Source organism: Pipistrellus kuhlii, unplaced genomic scaffold (assembly GCF_014108245.1).
Source record: "Pipistrellus kuhlii isolate mPipKuh1 unplaced genomic scaffold, mPipKuh1.p scaffold_m20_p_3, whole genome shotgun sequence".
Lineage (NCBI taxonomy): Eukaryota > Metazoa > Chordata > Mammalia > Chiroptera > Vespertilionidae > Pipistrellus > Pipistrellus kuhlii.
This window is the reverse complement of record NW_023425529.1, coordinates 1,086,846-1,109,872: the sequence shown is the minus strand read 5'-3', so window position 1 is coordinate 1,109,872 and position 23,027 is coordinate 1,086,846. Positions and strand designations below refer to the sequence as shown.

Below are 23,027 nucleotides of genomic sequence, written 5' to 3'. Positions count from 1 at the left end.
GTAACATGGAGACATGAGGATAAACAATCTCTGAAGGCTGTTCCAATGAAAACATCACAATTCTAGGTGATACTTCTTTCCCCAAAAGCTCAAAATGCTTTGCAACCTTATTTATGCACAACATAAACCGAGACCGAGGTAGAGACCAAGCATGACATACTTCTCATGGTAGGTCTGACTCTCCAGAGCAAGCCTGTGGGCTTGAAGGAGCTGGGTCAAAGTATTTCTGATAACGGAAAGATAACAAGGGCTTAAAAAACCAGAGTCCTTAGCATAGTACATTTCTCAGGGGTGGCCATATTTCAGATAAACATAGTGGGAAAGCCTTGACCTCATAGTTTTTAAAGCACTGGGCACATTTTTTCTTGTAAAAGGTCGACTCCAGTGTCAGAAGACACATTACCTTCTGCTCTTGTGCAGCCTGTGTCCTGAACCGCCCTTTTCCGCTAGAGCTTGACTGGCCTAACCCACCTGCCTAGTGATGAGCTCCCCATATCGCCATGTCCTGCCCTAACAGAACTCGCTTGGCATCCCCAGATGCCATCAACCCCGAAGGCGGGGACACTGTCACCGTGTAACACACAGTTTGGATTTGCCTTGATCTCTAGGCACGAGGATGATGTTCAGCACTTCAAGGTCATGAGGGACAACAAGGGTAACTACTTCCTGTGGACAGAGAAGTTTCCATCCCTCAACAAACTGGTGGACTACTACAGGACGACGTCTATCTCCAAACAGAAGCAGATCTTCCTGAGGGATAGGACGCGAGAGGACCAGGTCAGCCTATCTCAGGATTGAAAAACAAATGTTTTCATATATATATATATTATTGATTTCAGGGAGAGGAAGAGAGAGGGAGAGAGGGAAGAAAACATCAATATGAGAGAGAATCATTGATTGGCTTCCTCCTGCATGTCCCCTAATGGAGATTGAGCCTGCAACTGGGCATGTGCCCTGACTGGGAATAGAACAGTGACCTCCGGTTCATGGGTTGACCCTCAACCACTGAGCCACACCGGCCAGGCCCACTAGGGATTTTAGGCAGCTAGAGTCTTACATGAACCACCAAGACGATGTATTTGATGGGCAGGTCCTCTGAGGATTCTGAAAGGTAGAATCACTGCGAAGTCAGATCTCAGTTTAAACCCCTAGCCAGGTGACTTTGGAAAGTTCTGCCATCCTCAGTTTCCTCATCCAAGAAATCAGGATGACAGTGATAGCCACCTCCCAGGGTGGGTGTGAAGGAGAGAAGATAATGCGTCCCCTTCCCGTACATCACTCCTAACCATGCAGCCCTCGGTGCAGTGGGGCTCTTACTGTAGACAGACACCACTGCATCAGTTCCGGCCCAGAGCTGGAGCTTTGTGACAGGATTTGGGGAGGGGAGGAGGCATCGGAGTGGAAAACTTAGTGTAGTACAGGATTTATAGTCCTAGAATTCCTGCTCTTGGGAAATTTGGAATGTAGAGACTTGTTTTCACAGAAAATGCATCAGACAAGACCTGGCTTTAAATCCTGATTTCACACTAGCTAAAACCTTTCTGCCCTGGCCGGTGGCTCACTTGGTTGGAGTGTTATCCCGTGCTCCTAAAGATTGTGGGTTCGATTCCCACAGGGTACGTACTCAAGTTGCAGGTTTGATTCCCAGTTGGGGACACATACAGGAGGCAACTCATTGATGTTTCTCTCTCACATCAATGTCTCTCTCTCTACCTATCTATCTATCTCTCACTCTCATTACCCCTCTTCCTCTCTCTAAAATCAATAAAAATATATCCTCTGATGAAGAATTAAAAAACATTTATAAAAACAAAAAAGAAACATTTATGAATATATTGTAGAATGGGCTGTTATGAGGATTAATTGAGAAAATGCCTGTATAGTTATAGCACTTGCCACAGATTCTGGTCCATAGTAGGTACAATGAAAATACTAACTTGTCTCCCATGAGTAAATTCACAGACACACACACACACACAACTTATAAAATGATTTTCAAAGGAAAACACATGAGAGAGAGGTCTGGGAAGAAGCGTTGACCGGAGTAGCTGAAATCCAGGGACGGGCTCTCTGAAAGGCATTGAGACTTTGAGAGCAGCACATGCTGTGGGGAAACAAAGGAAACCGTCCCTTTCAAGTAATTGGCTGCTTTTCAGCCTGAGAAGTTACCATCAAAGGAGAAAAGGGTGTTCCCACCAAGTGCACACACAAGTTCAGAAAGAAAAACAAAGGTTGGCCAAGACCTTGTGAGTTATTGTAACCAGGAAACGGACAGGGTATTAATTTACTAAGATGTGCATGCAGACATAGAGAGGCCACATGAAACTGCCCTAAACTGGATTCGATCCATTCGTATCTGTAAAGTGCTTAGAACGGGGCCTGGCATATACTAAACCCCTCTACAACTGTTACATAAAAATAACGGTCTCTGATTCCTGAGGTGGAGACCCTTGAGAAGAAGGCCTTGTGCCTCCCAGCATGCCCTGGGCAGGCCTTGTTTCCATGGTGCTGCAGGAGTGTTGTGTTTGTGTCTCATCACCAGGCTATAAATGACAGTTCAGAATCATGCAAAGTCAATAGCAGAGCTTATCTGGAGGGTAGCATGTCCGGCATTGTGGCAACATGCGATAAGGAGGGCTGGCATTGTGTCAGTAAGAGAATGTTTAAGCTTGATTACACAGAGAGGAAACAAGCCCACTAGGAAGGGACTAAATGGAGACCATATGGAAAGTGTCAGTCTGTGGCCCAGAGAGCTGACATCCCCACAGAAAGAGAATATGAGGGTCTGAACCATGGGTTCTCTCTAAGATGCCCCCCAACCTGTCAGCGGTTTCTCAGGGCTGTCATGAGCAATCTGGGAACAGCTGCCTGAAGGGTGGGGGAGAGCCAGGAGACACGGGAGGACGATGGGTCATCCTTGTTCTCTCCCAGGGTCGCCGGGGCAGCAGCCTGGACCGATGGCCCCAGGGAGGCCCACATACCAGCGGGGCTGTGGGAGAAGACATTCGGCCTGCGATGAACCGGAAGCTGTCGGATCACCCACCACCCCCTCCATCACAGTATCCCCCGGCCCCACCGCCGGCGCAGCAGCGGTACCTGCAGCATCACCACTTTCATCAGGTATCTGGAAGGGATGGAGTGGCACAGTGAGGTGGGGGCAGGCCCTTCTCTCCCTCACCCCCACCCCCACACTGAGGCTCAGGTCAACTTGATCCCACTGCCACTTACTGCGTGAGAACTCCCCGAGAGGCTGGAAACAGCCATAGCAAATAAACACCATGGTTCTGTGGGGTCCTGGGCTGCCGGCCTGGCCCCACCTCAGCAGGTCTCACAAAGTTCATAAAGAAGACGCTAGGACCCTAGCCAGTTTGACTCAGTGGATAGAGCGTATGTCTGTGGACTGAAAGGTCCCAGATTCAATTCTGGCCAAGGGCACATGTCCAGGTTGGGGGCTTGATCCCCAATGGGGGGGTGTGCAAGAGGCAGCCAGTCAACGATTTTCTCTCATCATTGATGTTTCTATCTCTCTCCCTCTCCATTCCTCTCTGAAATTGATAAAAACATATTTTTAAAAAAAAAAAAAAAGAAGAAGATGCTGGGGCCCCAAGTGGTAGAAATATAATATGGGAACTGGTTTGGCAAAGAAGCCTGTGTGAATCAAAACGGCTCCCTGCCTGAACACACACACACACACACACACACACACACACACACACACACACACACAATCACACACACACACACACACTCTCTCACACACACTCACACACAAACACTCACACACACACATACAGTACACTCACACACACTCTCACACTCACACACACACACACACTCACACACACACTCACACACACACCCTTTCTTACCTAAGGACTCAGGGAACAACTGTTTCATTTTCCCATCAGCAACATTTCCAATCTGTTCACGTCCCTCACCCCACCGGGCTGTGGCAATCTACAAGAAAGACGGATTAACACCTGCTGTGGAGCCTGCCTTACTTACTTACTTATTTATTTACTTCCCCCGCCTCGCCCAGATGGGATTTGAGGCGGCTTACCAAGATGGACAATACAGCCGGATAACATCGTCCGTAAATTCCTTAGCGGGGCATACAGAGTCCTTTGTGAGCTGCGTATATCTGTTCCCAGCCTCTCTCCCGCTACCTCCCTCTGCTGCCCACACACACACATTTCAGCGATGCCCACTGCCTTCAGTTAACCGGCATGCCTGTTGTTTCTTCTTTCATGCCTTCGAGACTTGTTATGTGCTGTGCCCTCTGCCTCAGACCCCCTTTCCTGGCGCGCCCCCTTAAGCTGCCATTCAAGCATCACTTCCTCTGTGAAGCCCTCCCTGGTTACCCGGGCAGACTTAGACATTCATCTCCCTGTTCACTTACCTCTTACATGTGCATGATTCCCCCTCGGGACTGACGCCCATGAAGACAGGGACCTTCTCTTCCCAGCCCCGTGTCCCCATTGCTGAGAGCAGTATGGAGCGCTTGAATAATTGGGGCCTGCCATCATCTTTGTCTTCAGAATCTTAGGTGCCTTTTCATCCCTCTGCCCCTCACCATCTTCTAGGGCAGTGGTTCTCAACCTTTCTAATGCCGTGGCCCTTTAATCCAGCTCCTCATGTTGTGGTGACCCCCAACCATAACATTATTTTCGTTGCTACTTCATAACTGTGATTTTGCTGCTGTTATGAATTGTAATGTAAATATCTGTGTTTTCCGATGGTCTTAGGCGACCCTGCTAGCCGTTCTCAACCTGTGGGTTGCAACTGTAGAGCCTAAGACCATCAGAAAACACAGATATTTACCTTGTGTTTCATTAACAGTAGCAAAATTACAGTTATGAAATAGCAAGGAAAATAATTTTATGGTTGGGGGTCACCACAACATGAGGAGCTGTACTAAAAGGCCGCGGCATTAGAAAGGTGGAGAACCGCTGCTCTGTAGGGTTTATTGCCATCATCAACAAGCATTACTGGAACCCGGGCCGTGTTTATCCAAGCAAGGCACTGGGGGAGACAGTGAGGGGTGCCGGCGTGATGACAGGTCCTCTCTTGCGTCCGTTTCTAGGACCGCCGTGGAGGCAGCCTGGACATAAACGACGGACACTGCAGCATGAGCATGGGCAGCGAGATGAACGCCACCCTCATGCACCGGAGGCACACGGACCCAGTGCAGCTGCAGGTGGCCGGGGTGCGTGACCTTCCCTCCGGGTCAGTGGAGGAGTGAGGGGGGCCATTAGAGAAACGGTTGGTCTTCAGGAAAGATGCCAAACTGCACGGAGCTCACACAGAGGGAGTGGGAACCCAGATAGTGACGGTGGGGGGCGTGTTCCCGGCGGGGGTGGTCCCAGCCCTTGTTCTCGGCTGGCCGGCGGCCTTGCCCTGGCCTTCTCCCATTTCCTGGCTCTGGTTCTGGTGGAGGGAGATGCGTTACCGGGATCCCTGCTCCATCCTGACTCAGGGCTGTTTTTTTGGACACTGCCGTTCTGCTTGTCACGTGAACAAAGTAGAAAGAGCCCCTGTTGGTGTAAGGAGAGTCGTCCTCAAGGGTTCTCTTGGGGCCTCAGAGACTCTGTCAGCCCAAGTCCTGAGCCTCGGCGATGACTCTTGGACTCGGAGCTCAGGGCCGTGCAGCCGCATCTGCTTCCCATTGCTGTGGGGCGAAATGTCTCCCGAGAGGCACGTCAGCCTTTAAGGCAGGCCGCTCTATGTCAAAGCCAGCAGATTCCCTGCTGCGTGGCGTGGCTCGGAGGCCGCCAGCTCATAGGACCCCTGTGACTCCCCCCACAGCGCGTGCGGTGGGCCCGGGCGCTGTATGACTTCGAGGCCCTGGAGGACGACGAGCTGGGGTTCCGCTCCGGAGAGGTGGTCGAGGTCCTGGACAGCTCCAACCCGTCCTGGTGGACCGGCCGCCTGCACAACAAGCTGGGCCTCTTCCCGGCCAACTACGTGGCGCCCATGATCCGGTGAAGCCCTTCCTGGCCGGAGGCTCATGTCTGAGCGGCCGGCAAGAAGCAGCAAGGAGGAAAGGCTGGAAGTGCATGTGTGTGTGTGTGTGTGTGTGTATGTGCGCACGTACCCACATACATGCCTATGGGTGCACACATTTTATAATAGTAATTTATTGGCAATTTAGTTGGTTAATTAGTTGATATGAAAGGAACTCAGGTGGAAGCTTATATTCATACTTGTTTTTCTGTCCCCCAAAGGGGTGTGTAGGAGGTGGGGCGCTTGGGAGAGGTGGGGGCAGGGAAACTGAAGTCCTTCCTCTCCTAAAGATGGCACCACGTCCCCCTGGTCTTGGGAATTTTCAAGGCGCTGAGCAGAGACCCACACCCGGAGCTGGACGCAGAACCACAGGCTCGGGCAGGACTCGGCCGGCGTGTTCGGGCTCACCTGCACGCCCACTCACCCCGAGGGTTTGCAGGGCGGCCTCCCGCCTGGTCTCCAGGGAGAGCGTGCTGGATTGAGAATTGAGGTGCAGCCACTCAAGTCTGAGCTGGCACGGCTGGGTGTGAGGCCTGGGCACGGCCGGCACCCTCCTCTCCATCAATGGCTGCTCCTGAGCTGCCGCTCTCCTGCGGCCCGCGTGGACACACGGGGACATCGTGCGGGGCCAGGCGCTGGGGAGTGAAGGGGCTGTCACACACCTCCCCGGGGCGGGCCAGGTGTACACTCTGTGTCCTGGCTTCTAAGAAAGTGCTTCTCAGAGAAGCCCTGGCCCAGGATGCAGGCAGAGGTCTTGTTCTGTGGATACAGATGTCTCTTCAGGGCTCTGTTTTCTGTCTTGGTTTTCTGCGTTTTGAAGATGCCTTGCCCAGCGGCACAGAGAGAAGCCCACGCCACAAGAGCGAGGACTAGTGACTGGCTAATTGGTTGGTTGAACATGACCCTGGGTGGGGCCTGGATTTCAGATGAGCTTCCTGTTCCCCTGGCCGTTGGACCTGCGCTGGCACCTTTCCTCCACCAAGAGCTGCACCTGGGGACCCTCCCCTCTCAGCATCTCCAAGCGGGCGGTCTCCCAGGCCCCCCCCCCCCCCCCCCCCCCGGGCGTGAACAGACCCGCCAGCGGGGAAAGGGGCCCTGGGGGCGGACGCTCAGTGCCCCGGGGTAGCAGCACACCTCTGCCTGAGGGCGCCTGGAAGGGTGTGTGTGTGTGTGTGTGTGTGTGTGTGTGTACGTGTACGTGCTGAACCAGGAAGAAAGGGTGGGCTGAGTGTTAGTGAGGGGCATGTGCGGTGAGGGGGGTCTGTTCCTTCTTCCTCAGTCCTTGCTGCTCTAAGGAGGGACGGGACAGCCATCACTGGAGGGGATAGAAACAGAAGAACGAGTTTGTGACTCAGAAGTAACTGTCGGTATAATGCGATTCTCTGATCCCCATGAGACCTTTAGAGACAAACAGGACATGAAGGGACACGTGGTGGGCTGTGGGAGGGGAGAGAATAGCCTGAGAGAAGCGGAGAGGCAAGCGTGCATGAGGGGCGTCTTGTAGCCTCTGAAAATGAAAGCACAGGAAGGAAAAGTAACGAAGACATTTCAAAAGATGAAGGAGCCGGTGAGAGGCGCAGAGGGAGGGGAGGGAGCCAGAGGTTAAGTGGGGCAGGCCGGGAAGACGCTGGAGTCAGCAGGCAGACGCTCCGGAGGAGGGCGAGGCGGAGCAGGTGGGAGGAGGAACTGGAGCGGAGAGATGAAGCCAGCAGGTAGGGGCAAAGGCACCGCAGGAATGAAGACAGAGCAGAGGCAGAGGGGACTCAGCTTTGTGGTGCGAGGCAATGGAAACGCGGTGTGGAAAATAAAAGCCAGAATTAATGTCTGATTTTACAGCATTTACAACTCATGCTTCAAACAGCCCTCAAACTGGATCCGTCTGTCTGATCGTGTGAGGACCAGCCCCGGAGAGGACAGAATCAGAGGATTTGGTTCTGGCCTGGATTTCGGGCCTTGAAACACTTTCCAAGAAAGCCGTGATAAGACAAGGGCCCTTGTTTTGTGGGGCTGCCTGCTCACACACACAGCACAGGAGGCTGGCCACACAGTATGGGCAGAGCTTTCAGAGCCCCTGGGACTGGGCCCTTTCTCCCCCCAGAGGCCCCTGTGGGAGTCGTTTTAACTGAGCACCAAAACCGCCTGCTCATTAGATGCTCAGCTCAGAAGGAAGGTGCCACCCTGGCCCCCCAGAGAACAAGAGCCTTGGGGACCACTCTGAGAGGACAAGGCCCCACACTGTCTGCGTCAGGGGAGGGAGCTGGAGCCCCTGCGAGTGCGTCCAGTAGCATCCCAGCCCCAGGGCGCGGCCACCAGTGCCCCGGGCCGCACAACCAGGAAGCAGCACACTGCCTCTGAACGCAGCTGCAGTGCCCTGTGGGGCTTGGGAGCAGGGAACTTCCAGCGAAAATCCAGTTCCTGTCGGACCAGTTGGGTTTCACCAAAGGCATGCCGAGTTCCTCGGAGTTCCACAAGCCGAGGCTCGCTGGTTTCCAACGCCTGGCACCTGCCCTGCCCACCCACTTTTAACGGCCTTGGGGTGAGCTAAGGCTGGTGCTTCTCAAAATAAACGTGCTGTGAGTTGCCTGGAGCATGTGTTAAGACGCAGGTCCTGACCAATCCTGCTTTCGGCCAGCCTCAGAAATGACGTTGCGTGGCCACGGCCCACATGGGAGCACAGGGCAGAGGACTTGTCAGTGAGCTAAACAGCTACTTGGACCTGGATCCCTTTTCTAGGGACGTTAGAGCACCTCTCCTTTTTGCTAACAAGTAAGCCACTTGGGCTGTGGGACAGAGACATGATTCAGAACTGTCATCATGACATCACATTTGGCTGCCCAGGCGACGTATTATTACAGCATCTTCATCTCCATCAGGAAGTCAGGAAATTTTAGGGGGAGGGGCATTCAGGTGAAGCACAAACTGGGATTTCCGAATGGTAATGATTCTGAGCGTGAGCAAAGGTTGTGGTTGTGAAAGCCTTCTCAGGAAATCTTTAAATCGATTCTCGTCCTCGGGTGTGGGCCTGCTGGGCGGCAGGGGAATGGCCTTGTGACATCCTTAGGTCTGAGCCAGCCCAAAGCAAAACAGGCCACATGAGAAGTGTACGGCATGGCCAGGACGCCGCCATTTGTCTGAAGTCTACAGTTCGGCTGCTCTAGCAAGGCACGGGCATGAGAAAAACATCGTGTCGGTTCTTTCTTTAAATACTGCTCAGCTCCTTCACGTCTCTCCCTGCCCACAGCCATGCCGGACCTTTCTCCCTCCGGCAACTGAGCCAGCCTCCGCCTTTCTCCCTGCTGCCCTCTTGCTCCTGCTCCCTTCTACACATGGCTGACAGAATCTGACTGCATCTTGCCCCTTGCACTTGGGTTAAAAATGCAAAGTACTAGCGTGGCCCTGTGAGGTCTGGCCCCGCCTTCCTCCCCAGCCCCCTCAGTGCCTCTCCCCTCCTTCCCTTCATGCTCCTGCCCCACTGGCCTTCGCTCAGCCCCCAGATGGCCAAGGTGTGTCCTCACGTCCTTTGCACCCGCTGTTCCCTCTATCTGGAACGCATGCCCTGTTCTTCCCCTGGCTGATTGCCATGCGTCTCCAGGTCTTGGTTTAAATGTCACTTTCTCAGATTGTCCTTTTCTGGCCCCTAATCTAAAACCGTCCTTCCCATTGCCAGGGGTGGGGTACCTTGTTCCTGCCAAGGGCCACTTGGATATTTATAACCTCTTTCACAGCCATACCAAATGATCAACGTAAGAATCGGCCTGCTGTACTTGGTCAAACATTTCACTCACCCCTATGCCTTGGCAGGGCCAGACCACAGGATGTCTCGGGCCTTACAGGGCCCGTGGGCGGGACTTCCTGCGCCTGCATTAGACCGCCTCGTGGTGCCGGGGCTTTTCCTGAGTCGCCCTAGATGATGGCACCAGACTGGCTGTATGACTGTTAGACTGTAAGCTCCCTGGGGGCAGGGGTCACCTCTGTTTTGTAAGCTGTTGTCTGCCCAGCATCTAGCACTGTGCATGGCATACAGAGGCTCAATAAATATTTGTCTAATAAAGGATGCGGCAGTGGCTGTCAAGACCCAGGCTACAGGGGATATTAAAAGATACACATCTTAAATGACCAGATCATTCCATAAACATTTCTTGAGGTAGTTAAGGAACAAGAATGCAGTGTGAGGGAGCACCATTCCCCAGCTTTTCCCAAGTCAAAATGCCTATGTAGTCAGACACACACACACACACACACACGTGGTGTCTGTGTCTCACACACACACACCCTCCCACCCACCCTCCTGTGTGGATTTCCACATGCAGATGAAGCCAGCACGGCAGTGGGGTCAGATTCCATGCTATTCACAGAAGCCAGACCCCACATAATGAGGCCCTGTGTCTGCTGTGGGACAGAGGCCCCAGCCAGCCTGATCTGTGTCATAAATCCCAGCAACTCACGGAGCCTCTGCAGCACAGGCTCTCTCAGGTATGGCTCTACCCAGGGTCATTGGTGAGCACATTCTGCTTGGGCAGTTCCATTTCCACAGGTCAGAATTCCCCGGGGTGGGCAGCGAGGGGCGCCTCCCTCCCCCTGCTCTGTCTGACCTGGTTATGGGGAGTTGCTAGGTAACCGCTAGTCAGCCTCTGCTTCCCATGCCGAAAGGAGGGTTGGTTGCCATGGCAAGTCCAGATGAGATGGGGCGTGCAGGGGAAAGGGAGTGCTGGCCAGGAGTTCTGCAGCCTGGATTCTGCCCTCACCCCCTCTGGGTCACTGGGCCTGAGGGCCGTCTCTTCACCCCTCTGGGCCTGAGTTTCCTTACAAGTGAAATAAAGGAGAGGCTGGGTCTCTTCTTGCTCTAAATCGCTGATGTATGCAGCCAGTGTGAACTAGTCAAACATCAGAGTCCCATGCCCCCAGTGGAGAAGGCCTCAGCTTTGAGTCAGACAGACCTGGGTCCCCGTCCAGACTCTACCACTGACTGTGTGAGCCTGGACAAGTCACATGACCTCTCTGAGGTCACGTAGAGAGCCAGAGCCAAAAGCACAGAGTTGTCATGAGAAGAAAACACAGGATAGGAATTGCTTGGTAAGGGCCCAGCCATGGTGGGCAGCCCTACCATGCCTTCCAGATGGCCGAAGCAGCCCTCTTTACCTGGCCACCCACCCCCAGGGACATGTTCCTACAAAGGCCTGCCCCCTTTGTCACTCCCTGTCCTATGGTCAGTCCTGCTCAAGGAAAGTCTCTGCGTTGGTGAAACCAGTAACTTGCTGCTGGAGTAAATCTGCTTGGGGAGATGCCCCCTCCCTGGGCCTCGCCCTCCCTCATCCAGGCGATGGCTGCCTGTAGGGGTGGCCAGCAGGGATCAGTGCTGAGGTGTTGGCCAAGTAAAAAGGAAAGATTCTTTGTTTAAATGTATTTTTCAAGTACGGTTGACGTATGTCTAGTTATGGACGTACAACATGGCTAGACATGTGCATACCTTACAGAGCAATCTGCTGATGATGCCAGTGCCCACCTGGCACCCTACACAGGTAGGACAATGTCATTGACTGTATTCCAGAGGCTGAGCTTCACATCCCCATGGCTACTTCCATCACTGGCCATTTGTGCCTCTTAATCCCTTAGATCTCGTTCACCCACTCCAGCCCTGCTCCTGCCTCGCAGCCAGCAGCTGCAGCATTCTGGACAAGAGCCAAGACTGGGAAGTAACTTAGGTGTCCATTGATAGATGAATGGATAAAGAAGAAGTGACATGTATATATAATGGAATATTATTCAGCCATTTAAAAAAGTGAAATCTTGGTGTTTGCAACATGAGCAGTCCTAGAGGATAATATACTAAGTTGGTGGTCAGCAAACTGCGGCTCGAGAGCCACATGCGGCTCTTTGGCCCCTTAAGTGTGGCTCTTCCACAAAATACCATGGCCCGGGCGAGTCTATGTTGAAGAAATGGTGTTAGAAGAAGTTTAAGTTTTAAAAATGTGGCTCTCCAAAGAAATTTCAATCGTGGTACTGTTGACATTTGGCTCTGCTGACTAATGAGTTTGCCGACCACTGTAGTAAGTGAAATAAGTCAGAGGAAGGCAAGTGCTTGATCATTTCACTGACATGTGGAGTCTAAAAATAAATGAACAAACACAATAGAAACAAACTCATGGAAACAGAGACCAAAGGAGTGAATCTTGTGGGGAGAAGTGTAGGCCAGGCCCAGGGGCTGGTAGCAGCTGGAGCCACCATCCCTCCCTTAGGCCTGTAGGCTCCCCGCCCTTACACACCAGCCCGCCCAGACCGGCACCTTCTCTCCTGGAACACCTTTCCCCGCCGTCCTGGGCGTGGTCCCAGCTGCCTCTGGAAAGCAGGGGAGGGGAGATGGAGGCAGGACCTCTGGGCTGCTTTGCAATGCCCCTGCCTTTCTATGGACCTGCGTCCACATCCTCACCAGCCTGCGAGGGCAGGGACAGTGCCATGTCCTCCCCAGTCTTCCTTGGGTCTCACCGTCCCTCTCCTGGCAGGTGCTCCTTGGGCCTTGCCCTAGAGAGGGGTGCACCGAGGGTCCGTGCCCTGGGACGGTCAGGTTTCCATCCCCAAAGACAGGAATGAGCAGAATAGGTAGGTAATTCCAGCTCCTGCCCCTTGTTTGAGGTCAGAGCTGTTTTAAAAATGTGTCCTCGGTTCCTGGCCCTGCCAGCGGGTGGGAGACGGAGGTGTTTCAGCAGCAGCTCTGAGCCCTGCGGGTAAAGGTTGCTCCAGCCACCTGCTCAGCTCCCAGGGTGCACCGCTCCAGGAATTCCCCGTGGCTGTGCCCTGGGGAACCACGCCGACATGTGAGGCATGACTGAAGCGGACTGAGAATGAGTAATGGGGGAGGGGAGGGACAGAAAACCCAGGAATCAGGGTGTCCAGTTGCAAAGTGGTTGGGGTCAGGAGAGTCCATATGTTTCCAAAGTTGCAGATACAACAAAGCCCCCAAGCCTGGAAGGCCTGGGAGGGCAGGAATGTGCCAAGCACGTAACAGCTCAATAAACCCTCCTGGATGGAGAGGTGAAGGCCTCTGTGAGTGAGGCCCAGCCGGGGAGAAGCTCGGTGTTCATTTCTCAGGCCAGAGTGAAAGCTGTTCAACTAGTCCGGTCCTGGGACCTACCCGCCTCCCTCACGGTCCCACTGCAGCCCCTGCCCTCATGCTCACATCCTCTCTGGGAGCAGCAGCAGCAAGCACGGATCTCAGAGGCGCGAGAGAGCCCTCGGCGTTTTATGATGCACTCGTGACACACGCTGCCACAGACGGGAAAGTCAGCCCGGGAACTCACCTAAGCACATGTCAAGAGGTGGGCTGTTTGGGGACGCGCGTTACCCGGATGGCCTGGGGATGAACACAGCTACAATTACTGTTAATGACAAGGCGTCCTATCTCCACGGCTCACGCAGCCAGCAGCGCGCCGTGGGTGCGGGGAAGGTGGACGAGAGCCAAGCTCCCAGGCAGGAGGGAGAGGCACAGTTCCTTGCCAAGGAAGGCGGAGGCGCGATTTCTCAGGAAGGCCAGTCACCTTGCCCCACCTCACTCAGGGGAACTCCAGACGGAAGGCAGGAGGAACTGGAGAGCCAGAGGCCTACTGGATGTCCCCATTCATGGAATGTCCCCCAGCACCACGGGAGCTGTGGCTAAAAGGAAAGGTTTCCTGGCTGACAAGGCTCTTCAGGAGTCTGGGTAATGAAGCTCGGCGTGCTCAGCTGGGCGGCCCGGGGCTCGGGCTGCGTGCACACATGTCCGAATTTCCACTGGCAGCAGACAGCCTTGAGCAGACCTCCCGGAGCCTCAGTGTGTGCATCTGTAGTACCGGACAGTAATCACTTCCACAGTTCCTTTCCCAGATCGGGGCAGGCAGGTCAGATAACCGTACATTCAAATACCTCCCTCCACAGCAAAGGCCACCGTGTCACTTACCAACCAGCCTCGTAAACATGGGGTGTCTGACTCCCCGCTGAACAAAGGGAGCCATCACAGCAGCTGGCTGGCATGTCTGGTGCCTCTTTCTTTCTTGTTCTCAGAGACGTGCGAATAAATGTTGGTTGAATAAATACGGCATTGGTATGTAAAGGGAAACATCAGTGTGTTTCAATCAGATCTAAGAAATATTTTTGTCCGGTGTGAACTGTCACTCAAGGATTCTACTCAGATCCTCACCTTCTGTTCCATTCCACTTTGTGTCATATAACATTTGTGCTCCTTCAGAGCAAAACCATGTCTCAATCATCCCACGTGGGCCAGGACTTGGTCTTGATCGGAGCTGCATCTCCAGCGCACAGAGCATGCCTTGTGCTCAGTAAGGCTCAGTAAGGCTATGGTGAGTGAATGAATGGTTTGCAGCCTATAGTATAAGGCTGAGCACTGAGCAGATGTTTGTTGGATGAATAAGTTACTAAATAAGGGGAACACTGTCTTTTACTAATGTCCCTTTCCAGCGCTCCCAACACACGCAGCAAAACAAAGTGGGTAGGTAGCCAGGCTCTGGAATCAGGTCCAGATTTTAATCCTGGCTCTTGTTTACTAGCTGGGCAACCTCGGGTGAGCTCCTGACCCTCTCTGTGCTTCAGTTTTCTCACCTCTAAGCTGGGGATAATAATAATTTTTCCAGGAGGGTTTTGTGGATTCACTTGGAGGATACTTAAAATATTGATACTTAGCACAGTGCCCGGCACATAGTCACTGCTGCTATTTTTTAATGACCACATCACTCTCTTAATAACCTTCATGGCTCCTCTCTAGCTACAGAATAAGATCTAAAGTCAAGGTCCCCACAATTTGGCCCCGATGTCCCTTCCTTCCGGGCCCGATGTCCCTTCCTTCCGGTCCCACTTACCCATACTTCAACACCGACTGCCTTCACTGGCTTCCAGACGCTCCTCTAACTAATGTGTGTCCATTAGCTTGTTTCCTTTCTCACACGGCCCTGGACTTCTTATTGCCCATATTTCGCTGATGATGTGACCGAGGCTCAGAAAGGGGACGTGGCTTCCCCAGGGTCACACAGCTTATCCCAGGAAAGTGGGACTCCATTCCAGGACTCTCTGGCATGCAAGTTCATGCTCCTGGTCACCGGCCTCTGAAATCCTTGCCAAGCACACTGTGACCTAGGAACCAGCACTGCCAGCCCTACCCGGGAGCTTGCTGGAAATGGAGACCCTCGCGTCCCACCTCACACCTACTGAACCAGAATCTCAATTTTAGCAAGATTCCCCAGGTGCCTACCAAGCTCAGTCAAGTTTTAGAATCACGGTTGTAAACCACTTTCAACCAGTCAGACAGAACTAATTAAGTCAAATATGTGATCTCAGTTAATCCCTACATCAGTCTGAGAGCTCCTCGGAGGTCAGCATTATTATCCCTTTTTACAGATGGGGACACTAAGGCTCTGAGGCATAAGTACAGCCATGCGACGCTTGACAACAGGGATGCATCCTGAGAAATGTGTCCTTAGGTGATTGCGTCATTGTGCAGACATAGAGCACCCGCACAAGCCTAGAAGGCTGGCAGGTAGGCGGCACAAGTCATTAGGAAACGAACTAAATGCCCTCCAGTCTAAAGATGAAAATTTGTCTATGCCGGGACTGGTTTGGCTCAGTGGATAGAGCGTCGGCCTGCGTACTGAAAGGTCCCGGGTTCAATTCCGGTCAAGGGCATGTACCTTGGTTGCGGGCACATCCCCAGTTGGGGGTGTGCAAGAGGCAGCTGGTCGATGTTTCTCATCGATGTTTCTAACTCTCTGTCCCTCTCAATTCCTTTCTGTGTAAAATCAATAAAATGTATTTAAAAAAAAAAAAAGAAAAAGAAAATTTGTCTATATATACAAGTGGAGTGTTAGCAGGAGTAAGGCTTGCCCATCCCCAAGAGTAGAAAAAGGACACAGGTTACTCACCACTAGGATCTTTGGGCTGACACAGGATGGCAGAGTGACTTTTAAAAAAAAACTTTAATATATATATATATATATATATATATATATATATATATATATTATTGATTTTTTTACAGAGAGGAAAGGAGAAGGATGGAGAGTTAGAAACATCGATGAAAGAGAAATATCAATTAGCTGCCTCTTGCACATCCCCCACTGGGAATGTGCCCGCAATCAAAGTACAAGCTCTTGACCAGAATTGAACCCGGGACCCCTCAGTCCGCAGGTCTGCAGGCTGTTGCTCTATCCACTGAGCCAGATCAGTCAGGCAACTTTTTAAAAGAACTTTTAAAAATATGTGTTTTTTATTGATTTTTAGAGAGAGGGATAGAGAGATAGAAACATCCATGAGAGAGAAACATTGTCGATCAGTTGCCTCCTGCATGCCCCCCACTAGGGATTGAGCCCGGAACCCTGGTATGTGCCCTGACCAGGAATTAAACCGGTGACCTCTTGGTTCATGGGTGGACACTCAACCATTGAGCCACACCAGCCAGGCAGAACTGACTATTGTAACAAAATTTGCTTATATTTGAAAATCTAATCCTCGTTTTATTTTAAGACCATCAAAAGGAAACCTATTCAAATTCCCTGGGTTAAAATCAGGGCCCAGATCCTGTCATTCCACAAGAGAAATAAAAAAGACAAAAGTGCTTTTAATGTCGGGCAAAGAGCTCTGAGACATAGAACCCCACGGCTGGTTTTCTTTGCAGAGAATGTGGGCAAACCACGTGTTTCCAAGCCCCAATTTCCTCATCTGTAAATGAGGGGGCTGGACGAGTTTCTGAAGCTCTAAGAGGCTGAGCTATAAAACGAGAGAAATGTGAGCCCTTGTCTGCTATGATCTGAAAATATTTTGAATGTAGAGAATCAAATGTACAAGAGTGCTGGAACAAAATAATACGGTAATGACTAAGAAAATTCTATTGAATCCAGTGGGAACCAGCAGAGCAGTTGCTGGGGGTGGAGATTGTGTGTGTGTGTGTCTGTGTGTGTGTGTGTGTCGTCTCCTCATGTGCGGCTTTCTTCCTTGAGCTCAAACATCTATTTTGAATCACTGATATGGTAATCAGGCCTCTGGCAGCCCATCTTGCCCAAACACACATACACATGCACACACACGCGCACACACATGCACACTCCACTTCAAATTAAAATGGGGTGAAATTCCACCACTGTTGCTTGCTTACTAGTACATCCTGATTGCTGCATTTGGGTGGGGTGTTTTGTGTGTGGGTTTTGTTTTTCTTGTGTGTGTGTGTGTGTGTGTGTGTGTGTTTACCGTAAATAAATTTCTATCCTGGTGAAGGTGTTGAAGGAGGCCTCTGATCTCTGCAAAGGGCCGCCTGGGCCTGGAGCTGGGGGCTTTATTATAATTTTCCTTGTGCACACTCCCTGCCCCTTACCGTCCAGTCCAGCATCGGGGCCCCAAGCTCTCCGAATGGGAGAGGTCAGACCGCAGCCCCAGAAGCGCCCCGGGCGGCCCAGCACGTGCTGGGGCTCCCCGCGGGGGGGCGTTAGAGGGGGCCCATGCCCGCGCACCTGCGACGCCCCTGGCTCCGGCTCCGCAGGAGGGTGAGCTCCCCCACCTCGCTCCTTGGGGAGGAGGAAGCCAGCCAGAGGCCGCCTGCGGTAGCTCCCGCGAGCCCCCCAGGACGCCCCCGCCCCCGCGCCGGGCCGTCGGTGCCGCTCGCGGCCGCAGAGGCGGAGGCCAGGCCGCCCCTCCCCGCCCGACGGCCGCGCCCGCGCCCGCCCGCCCGCCCATTGGGCCCGCGGCAGGTGCGCCCCGCCCCTCGGCGCTCCAGGTGCGGCGGAGGGACCGGCCGCGGTCCGGGCCGGGCGGCGGCGGGCGGCCGGCACCATGGCCGAGTCGCAGCTGAGCTGCCTGGACGAGGCCCACGTGAACGAGCGGGTGACCGAGGCGCACGCCGCCTTCTACTACTGCGAGCGGCGGCGGGCGGCGCTGGAGGCGCTGCTGGGCGGCGGCGAGCGGGCCTACCGGGAGCGGGTCCAGCGGGAGCGGCTGCGGGACTTCCTGTCCAGCCACGAGCGCCTGGCCCTCCGCGCCGCCTGGAGCCCCTACGAGGACGCCGCCGCCGCCGCCAGCCCCGCCGCCCGCGGCAAGGCCAAGGCCAAGGCCAAGGCCAAGGCCCCTTCGCCGCCGCCGGCCGCCGCAGCCGAGCCCAGGGAGTCCCTGGCCTACTGGCCCGACCGCTCCGACACCGAGGTGCCCCCGCTGGACCTGGGCTGGACCAACACCGGCTTCTACCGCGGCGTGAGCCGCGTCACCCTCTTCACCCACCCCCCCAAGGAGGAGAAAGCGCCCCACCTCAAGCAGGTGATCAGGCAGATGATCCAACAGGCCCAGAAGGTAGGCCCTGGCGTCCCCGCCGCCGCCGCCTCATGGGTGGGGGACCAGAGCCCCCACCCCAGGTGCAAACCGGACCAGACCCCCCACCCCAGGGGCAAACGGCCCTGCCCACCCTGGGGGCAAATGGGTCCAGGATGCCTCATTCACACCCTAGGGCTGCGCGGAGGCCTCTGGAGGGTGTAGGGGTCCGCGGTGGCAAATTACAAAGTAATGAGCAGGTGTTGGTCATTATTACAGGGTCCAGGGCGCTGGCTTCCACCTGCCATGTGCTTCTGTGTCCCCGTGAAGTTCCTATCCCCAGAGGCTAGTGGGGCCACTCAAAGGTCATGGCCATACCTGCCTGCTGCCCAAGGTTTTACAAGACATTTCCCTGGCCATTTCCTCATTTGATCTTCAAAACAGCCTCCGGAAGCCGGCGGTTTGACCTCCTCACTCCTGGCCATGATGCTCTTAGCCTGTGGCTAGCCCATCGGGTTCCCACTCCCAGCTGGAGCTCAAGCTGCCTGGAATGAATGAGGAAGCGTGAGCACCTGCTATGTGCCTGGCTCTGTGCTGGGCACCTGGGCACCTGGTCGCTGGACTCAGCAGCTCGGAAAAAGCTCCCCCTGACCTCGTGTGCTATGCACAGGGGCCAGAGGAAGGAATGCGCCGCGGTAGGTTGTGGGGCAGAAAAAAAAAGATTTTAATCTTTACTCCGTGCCCTTGGGTAGACTTCCCAGCTAAACGATAGGACGCCCCATTAACTTGGAATTTCAGCTAAACCACAGGTACTGTTTTAGTATTACTATGCCCCGCATAGCGCACGGGGCATACCAAATATTAAAAAGTAAATGGTTATTTATCTGAAACTCCGAGTTCACGGGGCATCCTGTGCTTTGTTTACTCAGTCCGGCTCCCCTCCACGGGGATTTGCTAAGAAACACCAGCAGCCTTTGGTGTCCGGTTCGGCATAGACAGCAGGAGCGGCTTGGGTGCACGGTTCTGATTCAGCTCCGGGCACGTGGTTGGAGTTCAGTTACCTCCGGAGGCTGACCGGCCTGGGGAGGGAGGACTGACCTGGAAAGAGCAGCGGGGGCGGGAGGTGGTGCAGAGGCACCTCTTCCGGGAAGGGGTGGCGAGGCAGGCTGTGGGCTGGATTGGCCGCCAGAAGGAAGGGTTCACTTGCTCCCTACTTCCCCCCCTCTCTTTCCCACGGAATTCTTCTTTGCCGGCCTGAGCTGTCTGTGCGTATTCATTGCATTCGGCAGCAGACAGGCAGGTTTGGACAGGGGAGGGAGGACGCGGTGGCTGTTGTGCGGCAGGCTGCCGCCGGGGTCAAGTCTTGTAACGCCAACAGGCCTGGACGCATCAGCGCTCGGTGTGTGCCAGCCGCGGCGAACACGGTTTGCCTGCAGTTTCTCCTGTGCTTTTCCCGACAGCGAGGGGAACTGGCGTTTCCCTTATTTTTGGATTCAGAACAGCTAAGTGACTTGCTGAGGGTCACATGGCTGGTTAAGGGGTTGAGGCAGGATTTAAACGCCGGAGTCCTTGCTCTCAACCGCTGGGTAGCCTGCTCTGCTGCCTGGTGATGGTGCGGCAGGATGAAGCCAAGGAGCTCGAGTGGCGTTAGCCTGGTCACTGCCTGGTTCCGAGTTGTGTACCCCTGTTACAAGAAGAGATGCTCAGGGCCTCTGCCCACTGGGACTTCTTGTCTGTTTTTGTTTGTTTGTTTTTGTTTTGTTTTGTTTTTTATAGAGAGGAAGGGAGAGGGATAGAAAATTAGAAACATGGATGAGAGAGAATAATCTATCAGCTGCCTCCTGCATACCCTCTACTGGGGAAGTGCCTGCAACCAAGGTACATGCCCTTGATCAGAATCGAACCTGGGACCCTTGAGTCTACAGGCTGACCCTCTATCCATTGAGCCAAACTGGTCAGGGCTGGTGGAGTGTTCTTAACTCTAACTATTTAACAACCGAAATTTTAACCATTGTAAGCTGTTCCAGTATTCCAATCTGTACATGTTTAAGAATAGGTATTTCCTGAGTGCTCAGTGTCAGGTGCTAGCCATGGGAGGACGTGATCTGTGGCCTTTGCCTTCCAAGAGTTAACTCGAAGGCTGGGGGGGGGGGGGGGGGGGTGCTCGAAGCAAGAACTTTTGAGGCCGGATGTGCTTAATCTGGGAGGGCTTCCTGGGGGAGGTGGACCACTGAGTTAAACAGGGAGAGAGAAGAACCTGGAGTGGACGGTGTCTCCATAAGACACTGAGGAGAAGGAGGGAGAGACTTTTGCTTCCAAACAGCAAGCAGCTTTGATTGGCAGAAGGGAGGAGCTGTCCTGGTGGGAGCTGAGTATTGTGTGGGCCTGGGGTGGGGATCCTAAAACTAGGTGCAAAGCGGGTGACCACCCCCTGGGAGAAAGAAGCAGCTTCTGACCCTGTCTATACCCCTCCACTGCCAGGCCCTCTGGCCCCCTTGTCATCACTGCTGCTCACACCAGTGCAGCACCTTCTCCTCAAAGACCCTGAGGAAAAGGTAGGGCAGCGGGGTAGACCCTGTTTCCCAGGGGAGGAAACTGAGGCACGGAAAAGGCAAGGGCCTTGCCCAAAGGTCACATGGCTGGTGACAAAGACACTGAGCCCTGGCTTCTGCTCTAACAGCGACCCCTCTGGCCACGGCCCGCCGCCACCCTCACCCCGACTCATCCAGCTGGCAAGCAGCCCTCCGAGGCCAGACTGGGCCCTTCCTCCTTCCTTGTTACCCCGAGGGAGGGAGTTTCTTTGTTTTCGGGGAGTCAGGCTGCTGTGAGGCCGGGTGGGGCAGACTGTGCGATGCGTTGAGTGCAGAGACATGGGTGATGGGGGAAGAGAGGAGCAGGACATGTGTGTCCAACTGTGTGCCAGAGTTTTGTCTTTTTTTTCCTTTTTTTTTAAATTAAGGTATTATATGTGTACATATCTTACCATTGCCCTCCCCACTCCTATACATGCCCCGACACACACACACACACCCCATCCCCAGAATTTTGCGTCCATTGGTTATGCTTATATGCATGCATACAAGTCCTCAGTGATCTCTTATCTCCCTAATATCTCCCTACCCTCCCCCGCTGTAATTTGACATTCTGTTTGATGCTTTACTGTCTCTGTATCTATCTTTTTGTTCATCTGTTTATAATGTTCTTTATTATCCATAAATGAGTGAGGTAATGTGGTGTTTCTCTTTCATTGATTGGCTTATTTCACTCAGCATAATGTTCTCCAATTCCATCCAGGTCGCTGCAAATGCTAAGAATTCCTTCTTTTTTATGGCAGCACAGTATTCCATTGTGTAGATGCACCATAGTTTTCTGATCCAATCATCTGCTGACGGGCACCTAGGCTGTTTCCAAATCCTAGCTATTGAAAATTGTGCTGCTATGAACATAGGGTGCATACATCCTTTCTGATTGGTGTTTCCAGTTTCTTAGGATATATTCCCAGGAGTGGGATTACTGGGTCAAATGGGAGTTCCAGAGTTTTGTCTTTTATCTCACTTAATCCTCAGAATAATCTCATGAGGTTATTCCTGAGTGAGAACCAGAAACTGGGGCTCTGTGGCTGTGACTTACCCGCAGATGCAGACCAGTGAGGCTTCCCCACCTGGGCCTCAGGGTTGTGGGGGAGGGGGAGCCTAAAGGAGACGCTTTGGAAATATGATGGGGGCTGGGGAGGAGGGGCAGAGGGTCGTGGCCGGTGAGGGAGCAGCCCAGCAGGCATGAAGGCAGGACCATGTGGAATGGGAGGAGGCCTTTGAGGCCGGCAGTCTTATCTGCTCCCCAGGCCTCCGCAAATGTCAGGAGGCCTCCCGGGGCACTAGGCAGCCAACGTGCAAACACGCGGCCATGTTTACTCATGGGGTGGGGTTTTTGTCATGTTTTTTCCCGGGAGTTGTCTGTGTAGTTTAGTGTCACTGAATGATGTCTTTTGTCTGCTTAAACTGCGGGCGGGACGGTTGCCTTCAGGGACCCAGAAACGAGTCCCTGGTGTGTCCCTGGCTGGCGAGATGACCAGCAGAGGTTGGGCTGCTAAGATCCTTGTCACTGCCAGGGGCGGACTTAAACCAGACCACGGCCTGGGAAACTCTTAGTTCTCACATGGGCAGAGCGAGAGGCTCCAACAACTCGAATTTGGATGGACTTTTGACTCTGAAGGGTAATGCACCCATTTGGTCACTGCGCAGATAGCAGTATAAATTGTAATCCTCACCTGGGGATATTTTTCCATTGATTTTTAGAAAGAGTGGAGGTGGGGAGGGGATAGACAGAGAGAGAGAAACATTGATGTGAGAGAGACATGTTGATTGGTTGGTTGCCTCCCACACCTGCCCTTCACTGGAATTGTGACCCTTCAGCCCTCGGGTCCACACTCTCTCCAGTGAACCAAACCAGCTGGGGCTGGACAGGTATTTTGAGGTCCACTGTGTGCGAAGCACGTTAGTAGAAAACAGCCATAGTAAACTCCCCTAGGTGCCCAATGGTCTGCTAACCCGTCGTTACAATGCAGTGTGCCGAGTGCCTGAGCAGAGGGTGTGACGGGAGGGCCGCTAACCCAGCCCGGAATGGGGTGAGGGCGGGACTGTGGATGCCGAGGACCTGCCCACAGCGGGTCTGAACGCGGCGGGAGAGGTGAGACTGCACCTCGCCAGCCAGCCCTCCTGGTGCCCAGGCCCCGCTGACCGCTGACCAGCAGCTTC

General features: G+C 53.6%; 2 protein-coding genes across 5 annotated transcripts in view; both read left to right on the top strand.

The window, feature by feature from the left end:
• GRAP2 (GRB2 related adaptor protein 2) overlaps nt 1-7,050 on the top strand; it is a 65,077-nt gene extending 58,027 nt beyond the window's left edge. The window contains exons 6-9 of one of the 2 annotated variants that reach the window (XM_036458219.2): nt 609-777; nt 2,932-3,120; nt 5,084-5,206; nt 5,806-7,050. In XM_036458219.2, coding sequence (XP_036314112.1) covers nt 609-777; nt 2,932-3,120; nt 5,084-5,206; nt 5,806-5,985 — 661 coding nt within the window. In that variant the 3' untranslated portion in view covers nt 5,986-7,050. The remainder of the gene's footprint in view (nt 1-608; nt 778-2,931; nt 3,121-5,083; nt 5,207-5,805) is intronic. The other variant, XM_036458222.2, reaches the window with a different exon arrangement.
• A 10,674-nt stretch (nt 7,051-17,724) lies between these two features.
• FAM83F (family with sequence similarity 83 member F) overlaps nt 17,725-23,027 on the top strand; it is a 29,792-nt gene continuing 24,489 nt past the window's right edge. Inside the window, exon 1 of one of the 3 annotated variants that reach the window (XM_045587466.1) lies at nt 17,725-18,315. In XM_045587466.1, coding sequence (XP_045443422.1) covers nt 17,806-18,315 — 510 coding nt within the window. In that variant the 5' untranslated portion in view covers nt 17,725-17,805. The remainder of the gene's footprint in view (nt 18,316-23,027) is intronic. The other 2 variants (XM_045587465.1, XM_036459363.2) reach the window with 2 other exon arrangements.